General features: G+C 48.6%; 1 protein-coding gene across 4 annotated transcripts in view; it reads right to left on the bottom strand.

Moving 5' to 3' along the window:
* Positions 1–930: 930 nt before the first annotated feature.
* The window catches only part of lpar2a (lysophosphatidic acid receptor 2a), a 66,904-nt gene continuing 44,520 nt past the window's right edge, over positions 931–23,314 (bottom strand). For all 4 annotated transcript variants that reach the window (XM_068020905.1, XM_068020908.1, XM_068020906.1 and 1 more), the window contains exons 2-3: positions 22,022–22,798; positions 931–4,551 (exon numbers count right to left, since the gene is read on the bottom strand). In XM_068020905.1, coding sequence (XP_067877006.1) covers positions 4,244–4,551; positions 22,022–22,754 — 1,041 coding nt within the window. In that variant the 5' untranslated portion in view covers positions 22,755–22,798 and the 3' untranslated portion in view covers positions 931–4,243. The remainder of the gene's footprint in view (positions 4,552–22,021; positions 22,799–23,314) is intronic.

Here is a 23,314-nt window from a genome sequence, read left to right on the forward strand (position 1 = left end):
GACAGGGACAGGGACACCAACAGTCAGTCAGATGTATAAAAGGCATCAAGGGCATTCACTGAGACAAGCAGAAACAATCACCAGAGGACTCACCTTGTTTAAGTCAGGCAAGAGGACGCATTGATGCTGGGGGAGTGATTGTGGCGTATTTGTATTTTGTATTAATAGGTAAAGGTTGTTCCCCTGATTGAGGCGAATCTGATCACGATGGGGGCTATGCTGAATGCTCACATTACGACATAACTTGCTTAACACCTCACCTGGCCTCGGCCCACCAAGGCCTTGCTGGGTCCGCCCTTAGAGATGGACAAAAAAAAAAAAAGTACACCATCCGCTCAGGCTAGTGGGGACATTACTGTTACAGCCTGTCGCGGTGCTGCCCAATACGCTTGCCATTGGCCACATGGGGAATACAGAGGTGGCCAATTAGATTTCTGATCAGAAAGGTAAACGAGTAACAGACACACCGTCACTGGACGGCTGATCTCAGTCCTTGCACTGCCATGGCGCGTACACACGACCATTTACTTTGTGTTGGCGAAACACTGAGCTGAAAATTAGAGTGCGCGCGTGTTTTTTTCCCCCCATCGCTGTTGCTGCCTTCGTTCATTGCTCACTGATTAGCAGTGGATGTTTGTTAAATAAACACACACACACACGTGAAATATATTTAACCACATTGTATGCAAAGGGTTTTCCACTAAAGTGAAAGCACGTGGCTAGAATGGTTTTTGCGGCCGCTGGGCTGTTTCGGCTGACCGTGGCATTATGATACAAGGTGAGGAATCAGAGAGAGTCAATTTTTAAAAAAACAATCGAAGTGTGACCCCACTGACCCCTGAGGTGGCTGTAGGGGAGACCTGACAGTTTTACAGTTTGGGAGTGAGAAAGGCTTTAAAAGGAGGGAGTGGCGACGGTGAATCCTTGTTTAATAATGAGACATTATCCTCTTTTTTTTTCTTTAATAAAAAGTCAATAATTAAAAATCCAACTTTACAGAAGCTACAATAAACTCAATACAAAACGTCAGAGAATGCAACACTATTCAATGAAAGGGCACAATACAGCCCAGTTTACCTGCATTGCTGGGAACCATTGTCCACCTCAGGGAGAGGCAACTCGACCCCCAGTTGCTAGGTTTGTAACTCTGTTTGTAAGCTGCTCCAGTACAAGTTGGGTAGAAGCTGGATTCTAGCTAAAGGGGACACTGACTGACTGCACCAAGAAACACTCAGCAGGTGTTATTCATCGAGGTAGCAATGGGGCAAGTTTAAACCGGGAGGCGGAGGGCACTTGCACTGCATGGTGGGAGACAGGTTCACAGCTGGGGCTCATTCCTCCCCCTACCCCAATCCCCGGGATTTCCAGACCACAGTCAGTCTGTAGCCGTGCAGGAGCAAGGGTGGTCCCCAGAGCGTGGGGAGGAGTGTTGGGCAGGGAGGGGTGGGGTGGGATACCCATTGCCACCAGCGTGTGCCCCTAGTGCCTGGCACAGCCGACACTCTCACTGAAGGCACAGGCCGATCCAGAGTTGCCCTCTCCCCGGACATGACTTCAATGGGATGACAGCTCCCTCGCGGAAGGGAAACATCATTTCTCACCTGCCTGTTGACTTGGGAATCTCTGAAATTAGGGAAGTGAACAACTTGTCGAGACATGTCCTAGATGCAAAGCTTTAGGCAGGCAGCATGAGTGCTGGAGATAAGACGACATTTCCCTGCAGGGGACAAACAGCCAACTCCACACCGCTTGCCAGGAGCACCGAGGCCTAGCAACAGCCTGCGGCCTTCAGTCCAGCAACAGTCAGCACCGTGGGGACCAGGGAGGGAGAGGACGGGAGGGCAAAACCTCATCCGGAGCCAGGAGAGCTGCGCCTGTCAACCCTGTCAGAGAGAGGGAGGCTGTGATTGGCTGATTAAGGAGAGTGGGAGAAACAATTTAAATACAACAGAATCTATTCACGGGAATAAATGACGGCTTAATTGCGAAATGTACAGGATTGTAGAGACCGACAGCAAGTGTGCGTATGACACATATACAGATAGGAGGGGGAAGAGAGCGAGCGAGCGCATGAACGAGCGCAAGCGAGCCAGACATAGGGAAAGGGGGAGCGGGAGAGATGGATTGAGGGAGCCACACACACACCGAGTGGGGGTGGAGAGGGGCACAGAGTATATTAAGGTTGCAGGATGTTAAGCACTCTATCTGGTCAGTCCCACAGTTGCATTCAGATTGCCAATTCTTGCCTGAAGCCATTAACCCTTGCTGGATACCAGCAGAGGATGGAACACTGGACGGCTATTCAGCTCTGGAGGGCATCGCACACGATCAGGTTCTCACTGAGCGGCAGACATTTGTGTCTCCCTAATAAAACCCACTCATTATCCTAATCCTTTCAACACTCACCCCGCCCCCGCCCCCCACCCCCCCCCGAACCACCAGCTGCGGTGACCCATTGCAGCCCTGGGGAACAAACCTCCACACTTGTCTTTTCAGCCTCCGCCTTGAGACTGGACCTCGCGCTCTTGCTGTGCATGGCCAGCCCAGCACCCAATGAGCTGGGCATCACGTGACAGGAAGTAGGCAGCGACGCACGACAAGAAGCCGCGACCTTACGATCACAGCAGAATTCCTTCCGGGTCATTCACCTCCGCCCTCGGGCCTCCAAAGCAAAAGGGCCCCAAATGGCCCCACACAACCCAGTCCAAGACAGAAGAACCGGAACCCAAATTACAGCACCACGCCCCGCGACAAACGCACGACTTCTCTGCGCGAGATGGGGATGGGATTGCCGCCGGCATCGAAACCGCCTGCCAAGTCATGGCAAGCTCCACTAGGTCACGTGACTGGAACAGTGTTACATGACAAGGAAGCGCTCCATGCATCCTGCCTTCACCCCTCACGACAAGTCTGAATCCAGGATCTTTCCTGGTAGCAGCACCAAGTCCCAGGGTGTTTACTGCAGCATTCACATTACCTGCAAGAGACCCTTTGCCAGCAGCAGCAGCGATGAGTGTGGGCATCACCACCCCAAAGAAGAGGGGCCTCCTCCTACAGACCCGCATATCCCACCTACCCCAGAGATAACCTCCACCTTTGTGGCACCAAACAACAACAAGAGCAGTCAAGACATTAGACCATGAGGAATATGTTTTTGAAGCATTTCAAAAAATATACATTGCAGTGGAAAACCTTAACCATACAGTAATATTTCAGTGGAACTCACTCTCGCAGTTGCAAAAAATACATGTGGAACAAGCAGCCCTGATTCCTGCAGCCACCGCCACACTGGAACCCAGAGTCCGATCCATCGTGTCGGGCAATAGCTGCTCCTTTGCTCCGTAAAGGCCTCGACCCCACCACCCGTGGGTCCGCCTAGTCGCAAATCAGCCCACCGAGTTCTCCCACAGAGAAAAAAAAAGCCTCATCATGAAACGGTTGTCGGAGCTGCAGTTAAATCCCTCTCCGGGAACCTCGTTCCTCCCGCGGAGAGGAGGTCGAGAAAGCGAGGTTGTGATGGACGGACGGTCGCCGGTCGCAGTCGACCAGCTGAAGGTTGCGGAAGCTCAGATACTGAAGCGTTCCACATTGGAGTCAAGCAGAATGGCAGCAGTGGCTTGAGTCCCACATTCTCCCAACCTCTTGGAATACTGACAATGAATATCGGCCAGGGCTATCTTTGAGTAACAGCTGCCCCACCCCACCTCAGACTTGAAGTGCGACCTCTGACACTGTGCAACGCTGGCAGCCAATTGCGCACAGCTTTACATTTCTAGTACAACCGGATTGTCCCAATTGGACGGATTACAACTGGCTTCTTCCCAGGACAGCAGTGGCGACTGGAAAAGGACAACTGACTTTGCAGAGGGATGCTGTGCAGGGGGGGGGGCGGTGGGGGGGGAACACAGGGAACAGCCACTCACAACTTGCAGTATAACCCCTGACGCAGGCAATTCCACTGGTCATTTCAGACAGAAGCCAAGCGCTCGAGTCCCCCAGCTGACTGACTCCTCAAAAAGCATCATCTTTGGTCAGTTCATCTTCCGCACTGCTTGTATCCTTCAGATTGATCAACAACAAAAAAGAGTTTACGGAAAAAAAATTAATCTCAGAACGGTTTCACCTCTTGCAGCCTCGAGGGATCAAATCGCCGTCTTTTCTACGCCTCACATAACCAGACGCAGGGATCCTCGAGGTGAAGGGGATGGGACCTGTAAATGCCATCAAGCAGCAACTCTCCGTCCTATACCGTGGAGTTATCTAGAGACGTTGAGGCTGTCTGGTTTGCCGACAGCATCTTGTGCATCAGGGCGTGGGATTTGACGGCGTTCCTGTAGGCTGCGTTGCGCCGACACGGGAAGCACAGGATTTTCCTGAAGGTCCTGAGCATCTCATGGTCCCGGTAAGAGTAGATCAGGGGATTAACCAAGGAGTTGAGTTCGGCCAATAGCAGGACGTACTTCTCCACCTTCAGAACATCACAGACATCACAGTCCACGCCATCCAATAACAGGATTACCAGACCCGGAGTCCAGCAGATAACAAACGCACCTGGAAAAGGAGAGAGAGGGGGGAGATCGGTTACAGGCAGAGAATGGATGGACGGATAGATGGACAGAAACCATCCCCTCTCCCCCCACCGGCCCCCAAACACAGACTTCCACCTCAGCCCCCCACAATACGACACTGATTCCCCTAAAAGGCTGTGGAAGTTGGCAGGGGCTCAGCCAGGACTCTCAGGACTTAAATCAATAGATTTGTGTTGGTCAGAGAGTTATACAGCACAGAAACAGGCCCTTCGGACCATCGTATCCGTGCTGGCCATCAAGCACCTAACTATTCAAATCCCACCCTCAGTGAAAAAATCTTTCCTCAAATCCCCTCTAAACCTTCTGCCCCTTACCTTAAATCTATGCCCCCTGGTCATTGACCCATCCGCTAAGGGAAAAAGTTTCTTCCTATCTAAACTATCCAAGCCCCTCATAATTTTGTATACCTCAACCATGTCCTCCCTCAGCCCTCTCTGTTCTAAGGAAAACAACCCTAGCCTATCCAATCTCTCTTCATGGCTGAAATGCATCCAGCCCAGGCGACATCCTTGCGAATCTCCTCTGCACCCTCTCCAAATGCGATCACATCCTTCCTATAGTGTGATGACCAGAACTGTACACAGTACTCCAGCTGTGGCCTAACTAGCTGTAGATTAGATTAGAGCTACAGCACTGAAACAGGCCCTTCGGCCCACCGAGTCTGTGCTGAACATCAACCACCCATTTATACTAATCCTACACTAATCCCATATTCCTACCAAACATCCCCACCTGTCCCTATATTTCCCTACCACCTACCTATACTAGTGACAATTTATAATGGCCAATTTACTTATCAACCTGCAAGTCTTTTGGCTTGTGGGAGGAAACCGGAGCACCCGGAGGAAACCCACGCAGACACAGGGAGAACTTGCAAACTCCACACAGGCAGTACCTGGAATCGAACCCGGGTCCCTGGAGCTGTGAGGCTGCGGTGCTAACCACTGCGCCACTGTGCTGCCCTAGCGTTAAAGGTAAAGGGCATCCAGGTAAATGGAGTCGATGTGCAGCTGGCAGCACAGGCTTGAGGGGCTGAATGGCCTCCCCCTGTTCCCGTTACCTCCTATAAAAGGAGATTCATTCACAATCCGCCCCTCTCAATTCTATACCGTGGGACGTTTCAAATGATTTTAGTATAAATGACCAGCTTCGGCTTATCGGGCAGACTTCAGCACAGGGGAGGCTGGAATCTCACCTTGGCGACCGTAGAACTCGGGCAAGCCGTACACAGCGATGTGACCTTCCGATAGCCGATCGCTGAATCAACAATAAGTACTGGGAGACCAACAGAGCGCAGAATCGTAAGAATGTTTTGTGATTATGGGGCTGAGGGAGGCGAGCTCACAGCTGCAACGTGTGGATGGGTTGAAAACATGTAGAACATTCGGAACAAACAAAAAGATCACAATCTGTTTCCACTCAACTGCATTCCTGCTGGGCACATCTGGACTGACGCAGTTGCTCCGAGACTTGGGCAACCTCAGCATTAATGGAACGTATTTGCTTTTGTCAAACACTTTAGGTTCTTACATGGCTCGATAAATTCTTTATTGGCCTTACTGCCACACTGTGGCGGAGAGAGTGGGTCCCCATAGCTACCACTTCCTAGACGATCACGATAGGAACAGAAAGAGGTCATTCAGCCCCTCGAGAATACTCCGCCAGTCAGACCCTGGCTGATGTGTACCTTAACTCCGTAACCCTTAACCCAACAAAAATTGATCGCTGAGCTTTGAAATTTTCAATTGCCCCCACCCGCACGACTCTCAGCCTTGAGCGCTTTTGCTGAAAAGGGGGGGCTAGAGATTTCCACTAGTTAAGCTAGTTACATACAGTTCATGGATAACAAGCAGAAATCTGTCCTAAATATGTAGGAATCCAACTCGTTCCACTACAGAATTCCCCTCTTGCGTGCGGCAGTGACATCACCAGCCGTTAACTACCAAACTAACTTACTGACCAATAAGTGCACACATACTCAAACACCGATGACACAAATAATTTCATCCGCATTTTTATCATTAACGCTCTATTCTCATCAACTACCCAATGAATTCTCCAATTGGAATATTCAGAGTTAATAAATCCTCCCCCCACCTCATTTGTGTTTGAACTGGTTGGCTGGACTCCTTCCTCAAAGCAAATTTCCAGAGCCAATCAAACTGAAATCCTGGCAACACTCGAGGCAAGGGCATAATTGTTGAACACAACTGGTTTTATCTCTTTACACAAACCACCATGAAGGCAAAACCAATCATTTGCGCCTCTCGTTAGACTGAGCCTGTCTGTACCTGTCCCATTTGTCAATACTGGACCAACTGCAGCTATCAATCTAACCATGCCCGGGAGCAGTACAGATCCCTTTTTATACATTTTTGCCTTCTTTTATGTTGATAATTGTGCTTCAGTGGGGAGCACGCGATTCAGAAGGTGGTGGGTTCAAAACCCACCCCAGAGCCTAGACCATAAAAATCAAGGCTAACATTCCAGTGCGGTACTGAGAGAGTGCTGCACTGTCGGGGAGGCTGGTTTTCGAATGAGATGTTAAACCGAGGCCCCATCTGCCCTCTCAGGTGGACTTAAAAGATCCCATTGCGCTATTTTGGAGGGGGTGAAGGTGGGGAGGGGGGGGGGGGGGGGGGGGGGGGGGGGTGGTGGAGGAGTCATTCCTCGGTGTCCTGAGCAATATTTACCGGTCAACCAGTATCACTGAAAAAACAAGATTTGGCCATTATGTACAATTGGCTGCCAGTGGGGTGGACAGAAGGGGAGTGAAGGGAGAAAGGTGGGGGATGGGGAGGAGGCCCACAACTCAAGAAGGGTAGCAGGGATAAACCAGGTAATTACAGGCCGGTGAGTCCAACATCAGTGGTAGGGAAACTATTGGAAACAATTCTGAGGGACAGGATTAATCTCCACTTGGAGAGGCAGGGGTTAATCAGGGATAGTCAGCACGGCTTTGTCAGGGGGAGATCGTGTCCAACTAACTTGACTGAATTTTTCAAGGTGGTGACTAGATGTGTAGATGAGGGTAAAGCAGTTGATGTAGTCTACATGGACTTCATAAGGCTTTTGATAAGGTCACGCATGGGAGATTGGTTAAGAAGGTAAGAGCCCATGGGATCCAGGGCAATTTGGAGGCAGAGGGTGATGGTCGAGGGTTGTTTTTGAGAGTGGAAGCCTGTGACCAGTGGTGTACCGCAGGGATCAGTGCTGGGACCCTTGCTGTTTGTAGTGTACATTAATGATTTAGACATGAATATAGGAGGTATGATCAGCAAGTTCGCAGATGACACAAAAATTGGTGGTGTCGTAAAAAGCGAGGAGGAAAGCCTTAGATTACAGGATGATATAGATGAGCTAGTAAGATGGGCGGAGCAGTGGCAAATGGAATTTAATCCTGAGAAGTGTGAGGTGATGCATTTTGGGAGGACTAACAAGGCAAGGGAATATACAATGGATGGTAGGACCCTAGGAAGTACAGAGTGTCAGAGGGACCTTGGTGTACTTGTCCATAGATCACTGAAGGCAGCAGCACAGGTAGATAAGGTGGTTAGGAAGGCATATGGGATACTTGCCTTATTAGCCGAGGCACAGAATATAAGAGCAGGGAGGTTATGATGGAGCTGTATAAAACGTTGGTTAGGCCACAGCTGGAGTAGTGTACTGTTCTGGGCACCACACTATAGGAAGGATGTGATTGTACTGGAGAGGGTGCAGAGGAGATTCACCAGGATGTTGCCTGGGCTGGAGCATTTCAGCTACGAAGAGAAACTGAAAAGGCTAGGGTTGTTTTCCTTAGAACAGAGAAGGATGAGGGGGAACATGATTGAGCTGTACAAGATTATGAGGGGCATTGATAGGTTAGACAGGAAGAGACTTTTTCCCTTAGCGGAGGGGTCAATAACCAGGGGGCATAGATTTACAGTAAGGGGCAGGAGGTTTAGAGGGGAGTTGAGGAAAAAAATTTTCACCCAGAAGGTGGTTGAAATCTGGAATGCACTGCCTGACGTGGCGGTAGAGGCACGAACCTAAACAACATTTAAGAAGTATTTAGATGAGCACTTGAAACGCCATAGCATACAAGGCTATGGGCCAAGTGCTGGAAAATGGGATTAGAATAGGTAGGTGCTTGATAGCTGGCACAGACATGAAGGGCCGAAGGGCCTGTTTCTGTGCTGTATGACTTGACTCGATGACCAACTCCCTCAGGTTAGCGACAGACGGGTTTTCCACTCCCGCCGTTTAATCACCGACACCTACTGGAGAGTGTGCGGGGACTCAGTTCCCAGGAGAGGCAGAACCGTGCTGCCTGCTCAAAGTGTATTTAGCTCAGCAGGCTTTTCCCAAGAGGTGCAAAGGGCAGTTAGCATGAGGGGAACCCACAACCACAGCAAGGGCCCATGCCTGGAGAAGTGGAAAAAGAAACTCAAGAGAGCGCGTATTGGAACACAGGGACGAGGGCCATGAGCGAGGCACAATCTGTAGCACAAGCCTGGGCACTGCCAGATTTGCTGAGGAATGAGTCAGTGGGGTGTTAAAACTAAGCAAACAGAGGAGATTTCAAAACTCGTCTATAAAACACATGTCAGGCATGACAGCGAGAGAGAAATGTACTAGATTGCACACGCAGGTACTGAGAGTTCCAGTTCCCAGAACACTGGCAATAAATTCAGTGTACAGGCTCACTGACCCTTTCCTGTGTCCTCATGCAGGTCAATGGAGATTGTAAAAGTGTTTGTACCTGTATTTTTAACATAGTCATTCTGTCAAGGACAAGTAAAGATCACACATCACAAAATCCCCTACCCCCAATTCATTCCTCCGTTACCCCCAACTCTATTGCTCTAGCAGATTTTCATCGCCATCTGCACCTTCCTCACCCGACATTATTCCAAACAGCTTCCCTCTGAGCAGTGTAGCTGCTCCTAGTATCAGTTTTAAGACCATATCTCCCTCAAACAAACAGATCTCTCCAGTTCTATTCCCCACTTACCTCTTCCAGCCTGTGTGGTATTTGAGATCTCAGTAAGGTCTGCCCTGAACCCCTGGTTTCCATTCCAGTCAGCAGTGAGCAAATCAGCTCATTCCTCACTTCCTGCCGCCCCCCCCCCCCCGACTGGGGCACAATGCCATCTGTGCCCTCCAACACCCCACTCAGGATCCATTATTCCCAGCAGCAGATCCTGCCGGGCTATTCAGCCACAGCAGGACAATCCTGACCTCACCTGATGGCCACTGTGTCTTTATGACTAATAGAAGGGGAAAATCTGTGGCTGAATTTCCACTCCCTTAATCCAGGGGGGCACCAGAGCCCTACAATCCCACAGCCAATAGGGGATGGAAGTGGGATCTTGCTGCTCCGCAAGACTCAGCAGCTGACCGGACAGCTGGAGTTGAGTCACTGGGAAGTTCTCACTGTAGATCTACATGGTCGCTCAGCTTCTAATTCAACTCAACCTTCTCGCACTAACCCCATATCCCTCCGTTCCCTTAGTATCCAAAACATCTATCGATAGCCCTCTGTGGTACAGAATTCCAAAAGTCAATGACGAAATGCCTCTTCTCAGGACAAGGGGGTCGGCCATTTTAGAACTGAGGCTGTGAGCCCTAGTTTTAAACTTCCCAGCCAGGGGAAACATCTTCCCAGCAGCCACACTGTCCAGCCCTTCAAGAATTGTAGCTTTTTCAAGGAGGTCATCTCTCATTCTTCTCAACTCTCGAGAAGACCGGAGTGAAGTAACACTTCTGCCATCTGCTGCTCATTAAAAAAGGCCCTGGTGAAGCCTTCATGCACCCAACTGGCATCACCCTGCACTCTGCTTCCAGGTCAAATGACAAGCACGAGTCAGCCAGGTGGCCCAGGGCAAGGCGCCTTCAGAAGAACACAAGATGTAGGCGCAGGTATAGACCATTCAGCCCCTCAAGCCTGTTCCACCATTCAATATGATCATGGCCGATCTACCTCATGGGTAAGGGGTGTGGGAGGTTCCCAATCATTACCTCCCAACTGACCCCAATTGTGTTCAGTTAAAAAGGTTGAGTTGGTCCCCAAGTCTTCTTAGGGTCAAATGACAGGTTTTCTTGTAGGTTAAAAAGAAACTTTTTTTTTTAAACTACACAATTCCCAGAACGGTCCCAACCTCACCCACTCACACATTGACTCACGCACACATATACAGGAATAGCTTGATTAATCGATAGCTAGATCGATCGATAGATGGAAAAGGGTAGGATGTAGTTCAAAGTGAGTAGGCATTTGTGGTTTACAGTAAACCTGCTGGATTGTCTCAGGAGGACAGTATCTTTTAAAGATGCAATCCTGGATGTTTGTAGTCTTGAACTTGTTGAGGTGTAGCTTTCTGGTGGTTAAGACTTCAGACTGGAGGTGGTAGTCACCAAGTTCCCTGCTGCAGCAAGTTGAAGTGTAGAATTAGCAGCAGGGCTTTTTCCTTGCTTAGCTGGATCTCTTTCACAGCCAAGTTGAGAAGGAGTTGAGAATTCTGAAGGTTCACAATCTCCTAAGCAAAGAAATGTTTCATCACAGTGGCGCAGTAGTTGGGTGGCACAGTGGGTGGCACCGCAGCCTCACAGCTCCAGGGACCTGCATTCGATTCTGGGTACTGCCTGTGCGGGGTTTGCAAGTTCTCCCAGTGACCGCGTGGGTTTTCGTCGGGTGCTCCAGTTTTCTCCCACTGCCAAAGACTTGCAGGTTGATCGGTAAATTGGCCATTGTAAATTGCCCCTAGTGTAGGTAGGTGGTAGGGAATATGGGATTACTGTAGGGTTAGTATAAATGGGTGGTTGTTGGTTGGCACAGACTTGGTGGGCCGAAGGGCCTGTTTCAGTGCTGTATCTCTAAATAAATAAATAAATAAATAAATAAATAATAAATAATGATCGGCCCCCTCATCTGGAGGCTGTGCCCCAGTGTTTGAGATTTCCCCAGCCTGCGGCAACACCCTCTCAGCATCGACCCCGTCAAACCCCTTCAGAATGTTGTATATTTCAATGGCATCACCTCACCAAATATTGTCGCCATTAAAGGGTTCCTAAAATGTGGGTGGGTGGGTGGGGAGGGGGGATATCCTTCCTTCCCGAATCGAGGGAGAGGTGTTACTAGTGAGCAGCATGGCATGATCACTGGCGGGGACGCCATAGGGAGCACCAACTTCACCCACACCCAAATTCTAGGAGGCTTTCTCCATGCAAAGCTTCAACTGGGGTGCCTCGGCCAATTTTCATCCCTCAACCAACATCAGTCAAACAGACAGACAATCTGGTCGTGGTCATATTGCAGTGCGTGGGTTCTTGCTGTGCAAGCATTGGCCATCATGTTGCCTACATTACAACAGCAACTACACTTCATAAAATATTTCATTGGCTGTGATATGCTTTGGGTAGGCCTGAGATTGCGAAAGGTGCTACATAAATGCAAGTTCATTCTTTTCCCCAAAATCAACTCTCACCCTTAATTGTCATGGTAACCAAAAATTTTTTTAAAAACTGGGATGATGTGGGCCAAGAGCTTTGAAATGTGACAAAGCCACACAGATAATCCGAGACTCTTCCCCACACTCCTTCCTCAAGGCAACCCGACTTTAACATTGTTTCTGTGGCCTCTCTACTGAGAGCGCTTGGCAGCTCCCTGCCAACTCCAGCTCCAGGGCTGGATTAATGCATCGGCCTACAGGCCCCGTGACCAGCCAGACAGCAAGCCACTGCAGCTGTTTAATTTTAGTGAAATGCCTGGTGATATAATGCTTTCTTTTTCAGACAGAGTGTCGACATTCAATGGGCCAACCTGGTTGGCCATTTTACTACACGATTGTATTTAAACAGATTGGGGGCGAGGGCCCTGCGTGGGGAGGGCGAGGGCCTTGTGTGTTTAGGCAGGGATGTGCGGTGCAGCCTTGAATGTTCGCTGCTTCGGACTCTGACAAGTTCACTTAGCCAGCGGCAGCAGCTTAAAACAGGGTCTCTGCCCCCTCCCCCACCTCGCGGGCCGAGATGCACTAACGCTAACTGGCGGAGGGGCACCGCCACTTCCCTCCCCATGCTGGATATGGCTCAGTGCCAACCCGTAATGCTCATGGCACGGCTCTGGCTCGGGCCTGACTGCCTCGCCCTAACCCATCCGACTGGTGGTTCTCCACTTGCCAGCCTAGGCCAAAGGTCACGATGCCCAGTTGTTGGCGCCCCAGGAACCGTGACCCGACCCTCAATCCCTGGCACCATTCCAGCAAGTCTCTGCATCCTCGCCCACAGCCTGCCCAAGAATGCGCACACATGTGCGGTGCCCACAACTGAACATAACAGTCCCGCTAAGGCCTAACCGGTGACTTATAACAGTTCAGCATAACTGCCTTGCTTTTGTTTCCCTACTCCGCATGGAGTGAAAACGGAAAGCCACTCACCGTGTCGTCAAGTTTTCTGTTCCCGTTGGGCAGTAAGGCATCAATTTTGAAGCCCGCCCTCAGAGAGCGCGCCTGGCACAAGCGGCAATTGAGAAACACAACTTTAGGTCAACCTGTCCCAGGCCAGTGAGCTACTGTTTAGAGTGCAGGAGGAGCATGTTTATATTCCGATCATTGCTGGGCAACTGGCGCCTGCAGGATGAGGGCAAGAGGCAACAGAAAGAATTCAAAACAAAACATGCCAATGCTACTGCCCTCAGGTTAGTGAATACCTCAACGCCCCTCCCAATCACTGCCTGAGAACCAGCAGGGAGAACAAGTACAATCAGTAGATAATAGTTTGCCTCGACAACTGACAACAATTTGCAAAATGTGCACCAATTCATAAACAAGCTAACAGTTATAACTCAAAACGCCCGCCAGCCTGCACTCCCGTTCTGTTTCAGAAATTACAACAGGCCATTCGGCCCATCTAGGCTGTGCTGGCATTTTTACCGTCCACACACAAAGATAGAGTCGCAGTTACATAGCGTCTTTCAGCCAATGAAGTACTTTTGAAACGTAGTCACTGTTGTAATGTCGGAAACATGCCACCCCCCCCCCCCCCCCCACACCAAGCAAGCTCCCACAAAACAGCTACGAGATAAATGGTCAGATAAGCTGTTTTAGTGATGTTGGTTGAGGGATGAATACTGGGCAGGACACCGGGGGAAACTCAGCTCTTGTTTGATTAGTGCCAGGGCCTTGGTTTAATGTCTCATCTGAAACGGCACCTCCAACAGTGCAGCACTCCCTCAGTACGGCCCTGGAGTGTCACAAGCCTCCAGAGCTTGGCTTTGACCCATCAACTTCTGACTTTAACCCACGTACCGGCCCCATCCCTCCTCTCCTTCAACTGCCAATCTAACCTATTGCTGAAGGTCCAAAGCCTCTCAATGCTCCGTTCATGGTTTGTTCTGCTCTGCCTTAAATATCTCATGTAAATTAATCACCAAGTTCCCCTGTTCTAGATTAATGGGTGACCTATTGGATACAGCGGGTTTCGATCCATCCAGTCCCGTCCCTTTATAATGTTAACCATCACAGTTAAATCTCCATGAGCTCCTCTTGTTTCGACAGAAACAGCCCATCTGAGGGGGCGAGTGTTGGCGGGACCCCAAAAGAGGAGGAGAATAATGGGGGAAGAGATACACAGCATTCTCTCAGGCTGGGATTTCCAACAATAGCACCCTGCCTTGAACGAAGCAAAATTCCCTGGGGGGCGCATCGCAGCAGTGACAACTATCATTGACACATAAGGAGGTATTTTTCTACAACACCTAGACAACTGAAACATCCCATAACGCTCGCCGTTCACAATGAGCTGCTTTGTGTGCTTCGTTAGCAGTGAAAGTACAAAATGTTCAAATGGCAAATAAGCCCTCAAGCCTCTCGTTGCACCATTCCTGGTCATACAACAACAACTTGCATTCACATAGCACCTTTAATGTAGTTTTTCTTCTTAAAACACACACGTCTCGAGGCACTTCACAGGAACAACAAACAAAAATTGTAACCGAATCGCAGAGAGAGATATTAGGGCAGGCGACCGAAAGCCAGGTCAAAGGGATGAATTTTAAAAGGAGCATCTTAAAAGAGAGAGGGAGGTGGAGAGGGTTTAGGGAGGGAATTCCAGAGCTTAGGGCCCAGGCAGCTAAAGGCCCGGCCGCCAATGGTGGAGCTATTAAAATCGGGGAGCGCACGAGGCCGGAATTGGAGGATGTGGATGGTCAGTTAATCACTGGAGAGATCCATATTGGGCCAGGACATTGAGATAACTCCCCTCCTCTTCGAAAAACTTTCATGTCCATCCGATAGGGCAGCTCGCCCTCATCTGAAAAACGGCATCTCCAACGCTGCAGCACTCCCTCAGTACTGGAGTATTTACTCAATTCCAGGAGTGGGACTTGAACCCACAACCTTCTGACTCAGAGGCGAGAGTGCAACCCACTGAGCCACAGTTGACCGCTATGGGAACTACAACTGGCCCGAGCAATTCCCTGGCCCAGTGAAGGCTCGAGTTCTCTCTCTCTCACTGAAAATAAAGTGTCATTAGTGTAAATCCGAGGTTGGAGGTGGGGGGGGTGGAAAGAGACAAGATCAGCTCACCTGTGATGCCCCACATGGTGGAGCAGCCTTTCTCAATTCTAATCTTTATCTATGTTCAGCTCCTCTCCATTCTGTTACCTAAATCACCCAATCAGTTGGTTGCTCCATGTTTAAAAATCAGTCTGCTGCCATTTTTAAGCTCTGGTCAAAATTCACTATCAATTCATCGGGGTCCAGAATTCATCAAGCATTCAGCACAGGCCCTGTGCTTAACTGGGGGAACTAGGCCTAGAGATGTGGACTCACAGGATTACACAGACAGCGCAGAGGACAGACACACCGGGGGGGGGGGGGGGGGAGGGAGAGAGAGGGAAATTAAACCACAGAATTCTATGTAACAGTTCAGAACAAGGGGAGGCCATTCAGCCCATCCAGTTTGTCCCAGCTCTTTCATCCAGCAGTCCAATTAGTCCTCCTTCCCAGTATTTTGTTTCTCTTCAGAGTATTTAACAATTCCCTTTTGAAGGCCAGTATTGAATATGTATCGACCATTCTACTACGCAGTGCGTTCCAAACCCTAACCACTCACTGAGTCAGGATACAGTTTCTTCCCGTCACCTCTGGATCCTGTGCCAATCACCTTAAAGCTGTGCCCTCTGGTTCTTGACCCTTCAACCACTGGCAATAGTTTGTTCCAATTTAGTTCAATGCCGTTTGTGCAATCTTGCTTTGCAAGTTCACTGCTCCATTTATTACATTACTTCCAAAGAGCTTGGAAGGCCAGGTTGTGGGAGTCAGCAGTAAGGCATGGCACTATGCTTGATGGGAAATTTGGCCAAGTTAGGAATAAAAGCTTGCTTTTGTAGGATAAGGAAATAGATCAGCAGAATTTAGCTCCTGTAATTGTGTAGTCACGTCCGAGTTAATTGCACCCCTTATTGGAAATAGACTTTAGAATAGACTAGACATAGGTAGATGTGCAATGATATTAACAACACGATGGGCTGTTAACCTCAATAATTGGTTTAACAAAGGGGTATAGCATGAAGCTGAGTTGTATCGCACTGATTGGTTAAACAAGGAGGTATAGCATGAATCCTAAATGTATAAACGATAGTATCTGTAACACGGGGGGGGGGGGGGGGCACTTACTCTGGTGGACCCGACAGACTCTGTTGGAGTCAGTGCCGCTGTATCATAGTAAGTCTGCCGGCTAATGCGCAAATAAAGTAATTGATTTTACCTACACATCCGACTCGGTATATTTACTGAACCAGACTGAGGGCAAAAAGAACTCAGATTGTCAAGGTCACCCCCTGGCTCAGTGGGCAGCATACTCGCCTCGGAGTCAGAACACAGCGGGTTCAAGTGTCACTCCAGAGACATGAGCACAAAATCAAGGCTGACACTTTTCGTGCAGCACCGAGGGAGTGCAGCGTTGTCTGAGGTGCCGTCTTTCCGATGAGACATTAAGACGAGGCCCTGTCTGCCCTCTCGGGTGGATGGAAAAGATCCCATGGCAGTATTTTGACGAGGTGCAGGGGAGTTCTCCCTCATGTCCTAGTCGATATTTAATCCCTCAACCAACCTCATAGAAAGCAGCGTTTTTCTCTCTCTACAGATGCTGCCTGGCCTGCCGAATACTTCCAGCATTTTCTGTTTGTATCACTAAAACCAGATTATCATTTAATCTCATTGCTGTTTGTGGGAGCTTGCTGTGCACAAAATGGCTGCCGCATTTCCCACAATGACAACAGTGCCTACACTTCAGAAAGTACTTTAAGACATTCAGTAGTCAGCTGCATCTGCTCTCAAATGTCCACTGATTTTGGGCAATGATTACAAGCAATCAGCGACTTCACCCTCCTCCGTCTGCCCGGAGGCCGCGCCAGAGAACGGCATTGTACCAGCTTTCAGAGAGACGCAGCAGCAGAGTAAAGAGGCAACACCTCACATTGACCGAACAGTCCAGAATATAGCCCCCAGGCTCCATCAGACCAGCTTTCAATTCTTCGACTCATCCACAAAAATAGGCCAGTGACTTACGGGTGGACAAGGAGAATATGTAACTCTGGTGCAAACAGCCAATCCTGGTATACTGGGTAACAGCAGCTTGCCTCATCAACTTTCATTATACATGCACTTACCTCCCTGTGAACTCAGGAATTCCTGCTGATTATGACCATCACATTCCACGCTGTTGGTGTTATGTCGGGATTACCGGACAATTTAAATTTGGAAATACGAGGCTATCTGAGCATTGCCATGCTCAGATTACAGAGGGCCAGTCTTTGGGTCAGCTCTCGATGAGTGAACTACTGAACCCAAGTTCCCCAATCTCAGAGGCAGGCTCTCGGGTCTAGTTTTCTTTAATATATGGTGATCCTCCATCAACGAGAACCAGATTTCAGCAGTACACATGCCAGGAGCTAATTCAGTAACCCTGATCTTTCGACATCTGAATCAAAACAGGCCTGATGTAAAAGACTTGGCTGTGTAGGCCTCAGGCCTCGTGTGCAAAAGCGTTCAAGAGCAAAGAAAAACACCCTTTAAGCATAAACCACACACACACACACGCCCACCACATCTCAAAGGTCAGCTTATGACACACATTTCTTAAAACCCTGGAAAACATTTTGGTGCTTGGGAGATTAGAGGGTGGAACAATGCATAAAAGTAAATTTTGCAGATCACATTTCACATATAGCCACAGTGTAGCAGACAGACATATACAGACTCCATTCGGAGAGCCTGACCCTGGAACAAACTCCAGTCCCAAGTTTAGCAACTTAAAAAGGCAAACTTGCCTTTTCTCACTACCCTTCCCCAGGCAAGGACTTAAAGATGGTTTCTTGTGCGACAGTGTGAAGCTTCACTTCAAATTTCTAGAATGTTCCTTTCGAGCCTCTCCTTACCCTCCCCCCATCATTGGTTTCTCTCCCTCTCATCCCCAACAACCTTGAAAGTAGTCAAACATGACTAAATGCGTCACAGGAGTGTTATCAAACAAGATTTGACACCGCAACATAAGCAGATAATAGGAAGAGGTAGGTTTTAAACAGCATATCAAAGGAGAAGCGAGAGGTAGAGAGGTTTAGGGAGGGAATTCCAGAGCTTGTGGCCGAGGGAGCTTTTTTTTTTAAAAAGAGATACAGCACTGAAACAGGCCCTTCAGCCCACCAAGTCTGTGCCAACCATCAGCCACCCATTTATACTAATCCGATATCCCTACCACATCCCCAGTGGTCTCTATATTTCCCTACCACCTACCTACACTAGGGGCAATTTATAATGGCCAATTTACCTACTAACCTGCAAGTCTTTTGGCTTGTGGGAGGAAACCGGAGCACCCGGAGGAAACCCACGCAGACACAGGGAGAACTTGCAAACTCCACACAGGCAGTCCCCAGAATTGAACCCGGGTCCCTGGAGCTGTGAGGCTGCGGTGCAAACCACTGCGCCGTCCTGAAAGCACAGCCTTCACTAATGGTGCAGTGATTAAAATTGGGGATGCTCGAGAGGCCAGAATTAGAGGAGTGTAGATATCTCAAAGAGTTGTGGGGCTGGAGAAAGTTACAGAGATAGGGAGGGGCGAGGCCATGGAGGGATTTGAAAACAAGCATGAGGAGATTTTTTTTTTTTTAAATTGAGGCATTGCTGGACCAGAATCCAATGTAGATACTGCTCGTCTGTCATCCAGTTGTGAAGGAGCAAAAATTTCATCCAACTAAATATTGGGAAGACCGAAGCCATTGTCTCCAGTCCATGGCACAAATTCCATTCCCTAGCTACCACCTCCATCCCTCTCGCTGGTGGCAGTCTGAGGCGGAGCCAGGCAGTTCACAGCCTTGGTGTCATATTTGACCCCCAAGATGAGCTTCCGACCACGCAGCCTCACCGTTACTAAAGACAGAACAACGAGTGCTGTGGTTTTCTCTCAGCTGTCGTGTAACAGATTTTAGCATCTTCCTATGCAATCGAGTCAAACACTGACTTTACCAAGTGAGCCTTTCAGCGAACTCCAAGGTCCAGTGTTCCGACGTGAATGTGGCTGAAGCTACAACGAACAACTTTCGGGGAGAGGGGGGGGGTGGGGAAAGAAAAGTTTGACTACAAAATCGCCCAGGTGCTACTGATGTTGACAGAAAACACCCAAATATCCAGCAAACGGGATCTCTAACCAAGTCCATTTCAAATACAAAAACTGATGATCGATTAACCAGGGCGCTGAGAGGAGGAGAAATTTCTTAACTCAGTTGGGAATCTTTAGAATTCTCTACCCCAGGGGATGCTCGGCTGTTGAGTATATTCAAGGCCAAGGTGACCCCAACTCTTATTTCTTATGTTCTTATTTCTGAGTAACTGTAAATACGAGGCTAGACCAGAGCCTGTGGTTTTCCAAAAACCTCCAAAGTCAAGTCAATCGATAGTAGAACAAACAGGATGTTAAGATTTACAATTGGGAATTGAGGGATTTACTGAGGAAATGGTATTATGGGGTAGATAGGAAATACAATCAAAGGCAATGGGAAATAACACATGCGTCTGAGGCAGTCTGGGCCACTGGACTGAGTTACATGACCCCAAGCCAATCATGCAGTTGCAAGTGAGCTGGAAAATGTGGCTACTGGTTTTGTGAGGTTAGCGGTTCTGTCCTACACCTGTCTCAGATATCTGAAGTGAGGTTAGTGTTAGAGGAAACGTAATTGTTAGATTAATTTAAAAGGTGATCATTTATTTCTGGGTCTGTTTAAACTTGAGCCTAGGGCATGAATCCCTCTTGCTGGCTACTGAGCAACAGTCAGCATCGCCAGAGGTAGTGGTCAATGGAGAGGCCATTGAGACATGGGGTGGTGACCTCAAGAACCTCCCATCAACTCTCCGCCCAACCAGTGCTCTCTCTTCCCCCACCCCACACTGCACCATTTTAGCCTCTACCTCGGCTTTCATCTCTTTCAAATTTCAATAGATATGCTAGAGTCAGTCATTACATTACAGAAGGCAGCCATTCAGCTCTCCGCAGCTCAATCCAGTCAGTCCCACTCTCCCGCTCGATGCCCGTAGCCCTGCAAGTTTATTTCCTTCAATTTCCCTTTGAAACTATTCATCGTCTCCACTTCCACCACCGATAGGCAGCGAGTTCCAAGTCATTATCACTCACTGTGTAAAAAAAGTTCTTTCCCACATTCCCCCTGAAACTCTTGCTCAAAAAGCCTTCAATCTGTGTCTCCTAGCCCTTGTACCATCAGTTAATGGGAACAGTTTTACCTTGTCAAACTTATCTAAACCAGTCATAATCTTGTGCACCTCTATCAAATATCCCCTCAATCTCTTTTTGCTCCAGGGAGAACAACCCCAGCTTCTCCAACCTAACCTTGTAATCCCCCACCCATGGAACCATTCTGGTAAATCTCCTCTGCACCCTCTCAAAGATCCTCACATCCTTCCTGAAGTGTGGTGACCAGAACTGGATGCAATAGTCTAGTTGTGAACTAACCAGAGCTTTATAAATGTTCAGAATAACCTCCCTGCTTTTTGTACTCAATGCCTCTGTTTCTGAAGCCCAAGATCCCATTTGCTTTCCTTGGATTTTCGATAAAGCAAACCCACTGCAGGTTCAATAGGCAGCACTCTCAACCAGCGATTCACGGTTGTGGGTTCAAGTTACACATAATCCAGGTCGACACTCCAGTGCAGCACTGAGAGAGTGCTGCACTGTCGGAGAGTTCCCTTTTTCCGGATGAGACATTAAACCATAACGACTGTAAAAGATCGCATGGCACTGTTGGAAGTGGCTTTGCCTGGTGTACCAGACAAGATTCCTCTTCCAACCAGTGAAAATAGATCAATTGCTCACTCATCTCAAATCGCTGTTCTGTGGGATCTCACTGTACGCTGAATGGCTGCCATAAATGCTCCCCGACAGTGACTGCACTTCAGGAAGCAACCCAATGTGCTGCTCAGTTTTGCGGGAAGAACGAACGGTATGGAATGGCGGGATGCAATGACGGAGTTGGTTAAGTATACGAATTTGACTGCAAATGTTGTGCGTCTCTCTCTGCTAGTGTATAACTAATATGAAGGAGGACTGTGACAAATCCAAGACAACGTTAACAAACTTGTAGAATGAGCAAGTAAACAGCAGAATTTCAATATAGATAATTGTGTGGTGGCACATAGCAGGAATAAGGGAGGCCACATACTACGTGGAAAATATAAATATAAATGGGGTCTTATTAGAGTAGCAATGCCGGTCATTAAAATGCAAAGCACTGGGATTCAATTATAGAAGAGAAGAATTGAGGAAAAAAAAGGTTATGTTAAACTGGTATCGAACCTCAGTTTGACCATACTTGGAATACGGTGTACAGTTCTGTTCTCCATATTACAAAGAAAGGATATAAAGGCACCGGAGATAGTCCAAAAATATATTTACAAGGATGATACCATAACGGAGAGGTTGTAACTAATCAGGAAAGGACGTACAAGGTGCGTCTCTTCTCTAGAATTAGAAGGTTGAGGGGCGACCAATAGAGGTCTTGAAAATTATCACAGGGTTCAATTTGGTAGATGGAGTTTCCACTTGCAAGTGAGACCAAAACTAGGAGTCATTAACATACGAAGGTCCCTAATAAATCCAATAGGGAATTCAGGAGAAACTGCTTTATCCAGAGAGTTGAGAGAATGTGGAACTCTCTACCACAGGGAGTTGACGTAAATATTATAGATGGATTTAAGGGGAAGATAGATAAAAGGTGAGAGAGAAAGAAATAGCAGGATGTGTTGATAGGGTGAGATGAAGTAGGATGGGAGGAGGCTTGTGCGGAGCATAAATGCCAGCATTGACTAATTGGGCCGAATGGCCCATTTCTGTGCTGTAAAACTCTATAATATGCTATACAAGAATAGAATTAGGAAGAGACTCACTTAGAACGATGACCACAGTCTTCATGAGGTTCATCATGGTCTCCTTGTGCCTTTGTTGGAAAGAGGTATGCCGCGACATGCGCTGGGTTTTGTGCTTGACATAGTAGAAGATATGCAGGTAAATCAGCACCATGACACAGAAGATCAGCAAGTTGGAGACGCCCCAGAAAATCAGGTAGCTCCGGCTGTAGAGAGGGGCCATCCGCGAGCATGTGGACAGGTTGCAGACGCAGTTCCAGCCCAAGTGTGGGATCAGGCCCATCAGGACGGCCGTACCCCAGATGCAGGCGATGAGGATGAACACACGCTGGTTGCTCATCTTGCTGTGCAGCTGCATCTGTAAGATGGTCTGATGGCGCTCCACCGCAATGGCCAAGAGATTGGCGACCGACGCAGTCAGGCTGGTGTCGATGAGGCCCTGCCGCACGAACCAGGTCCGCACGGTGAGCTGCATGGTGCGTGGGCCGGTGTGGAACATGAGGTACATGTACGCGATGCCGGAGAATAGATCCGCAGCCGCCAGGTTAGCCAGCAGGTAGAAGATGGGATAGTGGAAACGCCGGTTTTTGGTAATGGCTGCAATGACGAGTAGGTTGGCCAGTATGACTATCACACACACCAAGAGGCCCAGGGAGACCACCACCGTGTCTTTAGTCCGCCAGTTTGGGCTCAGTTCCTTGCCAGTATTGTTGTAGAAAAACCAGACAGTCTGGTTGTAGTGGCAATGCCCCATCGCGTCTCCCCCCGCTCTCTCGCTTGGCCAATCCTAGTTTGCACCTGCAGATCAAAGCAACATCAAGTCCAATCAAACCACCATTGTATTTTACACACTTACACTGGTTTGTGATGCATCATTTCAAAACCTTTATTTACCCCTCTCTCTTCCCACCATCAATTTCATCCCCTCCTCTCCTCGATATTCAGCCCTCAACCAAGATCATAAAAAAAACAATCCCATCATTTACCTCACTGCTGTTTGTGGGAGCTTGCTGTGTACATATTGACTGCCACGTTTCCCTACATCACAACTGGAACTACACTTCTGAAGAACCTCATTTGCTGTGACATCCTGACGTCACGACAGGCTATAAAAATGCAAGTACTTTCTTTCGGTCACCGATCCTTACTGAGGCACGTTTCTGGAGCACCTTCATCCTGCCTCAATGCCTGACCCAAGGAACTTTGATAGCAAGTGTGGACAGGCGAGTGCGCAACAAGGATTTCCCCTCTCTTAGCCCAGGAATGCAGGATAACCATACATCAATCTCCCTGTTAACTCAGAAGAAGCTATAG

The sequence above is a fragment of the Heterodontus francisci genome, chromosome 43 (genome assembly GCF_036365525.1).
Source record: "Heterodontus francisci isolate sHetFra1 chromosome 43, sHetFra1.hap1, whole genome shotgun sequence".
In the NCBI taxonomy this organism is placed as follows: domain Eukaryota; kingdom Metazoa; phylum Chordata; class Chondrichthyes; order Heterodontiformes; family Heterodontidae; genus Heterodontus; species Heterodontus francisci.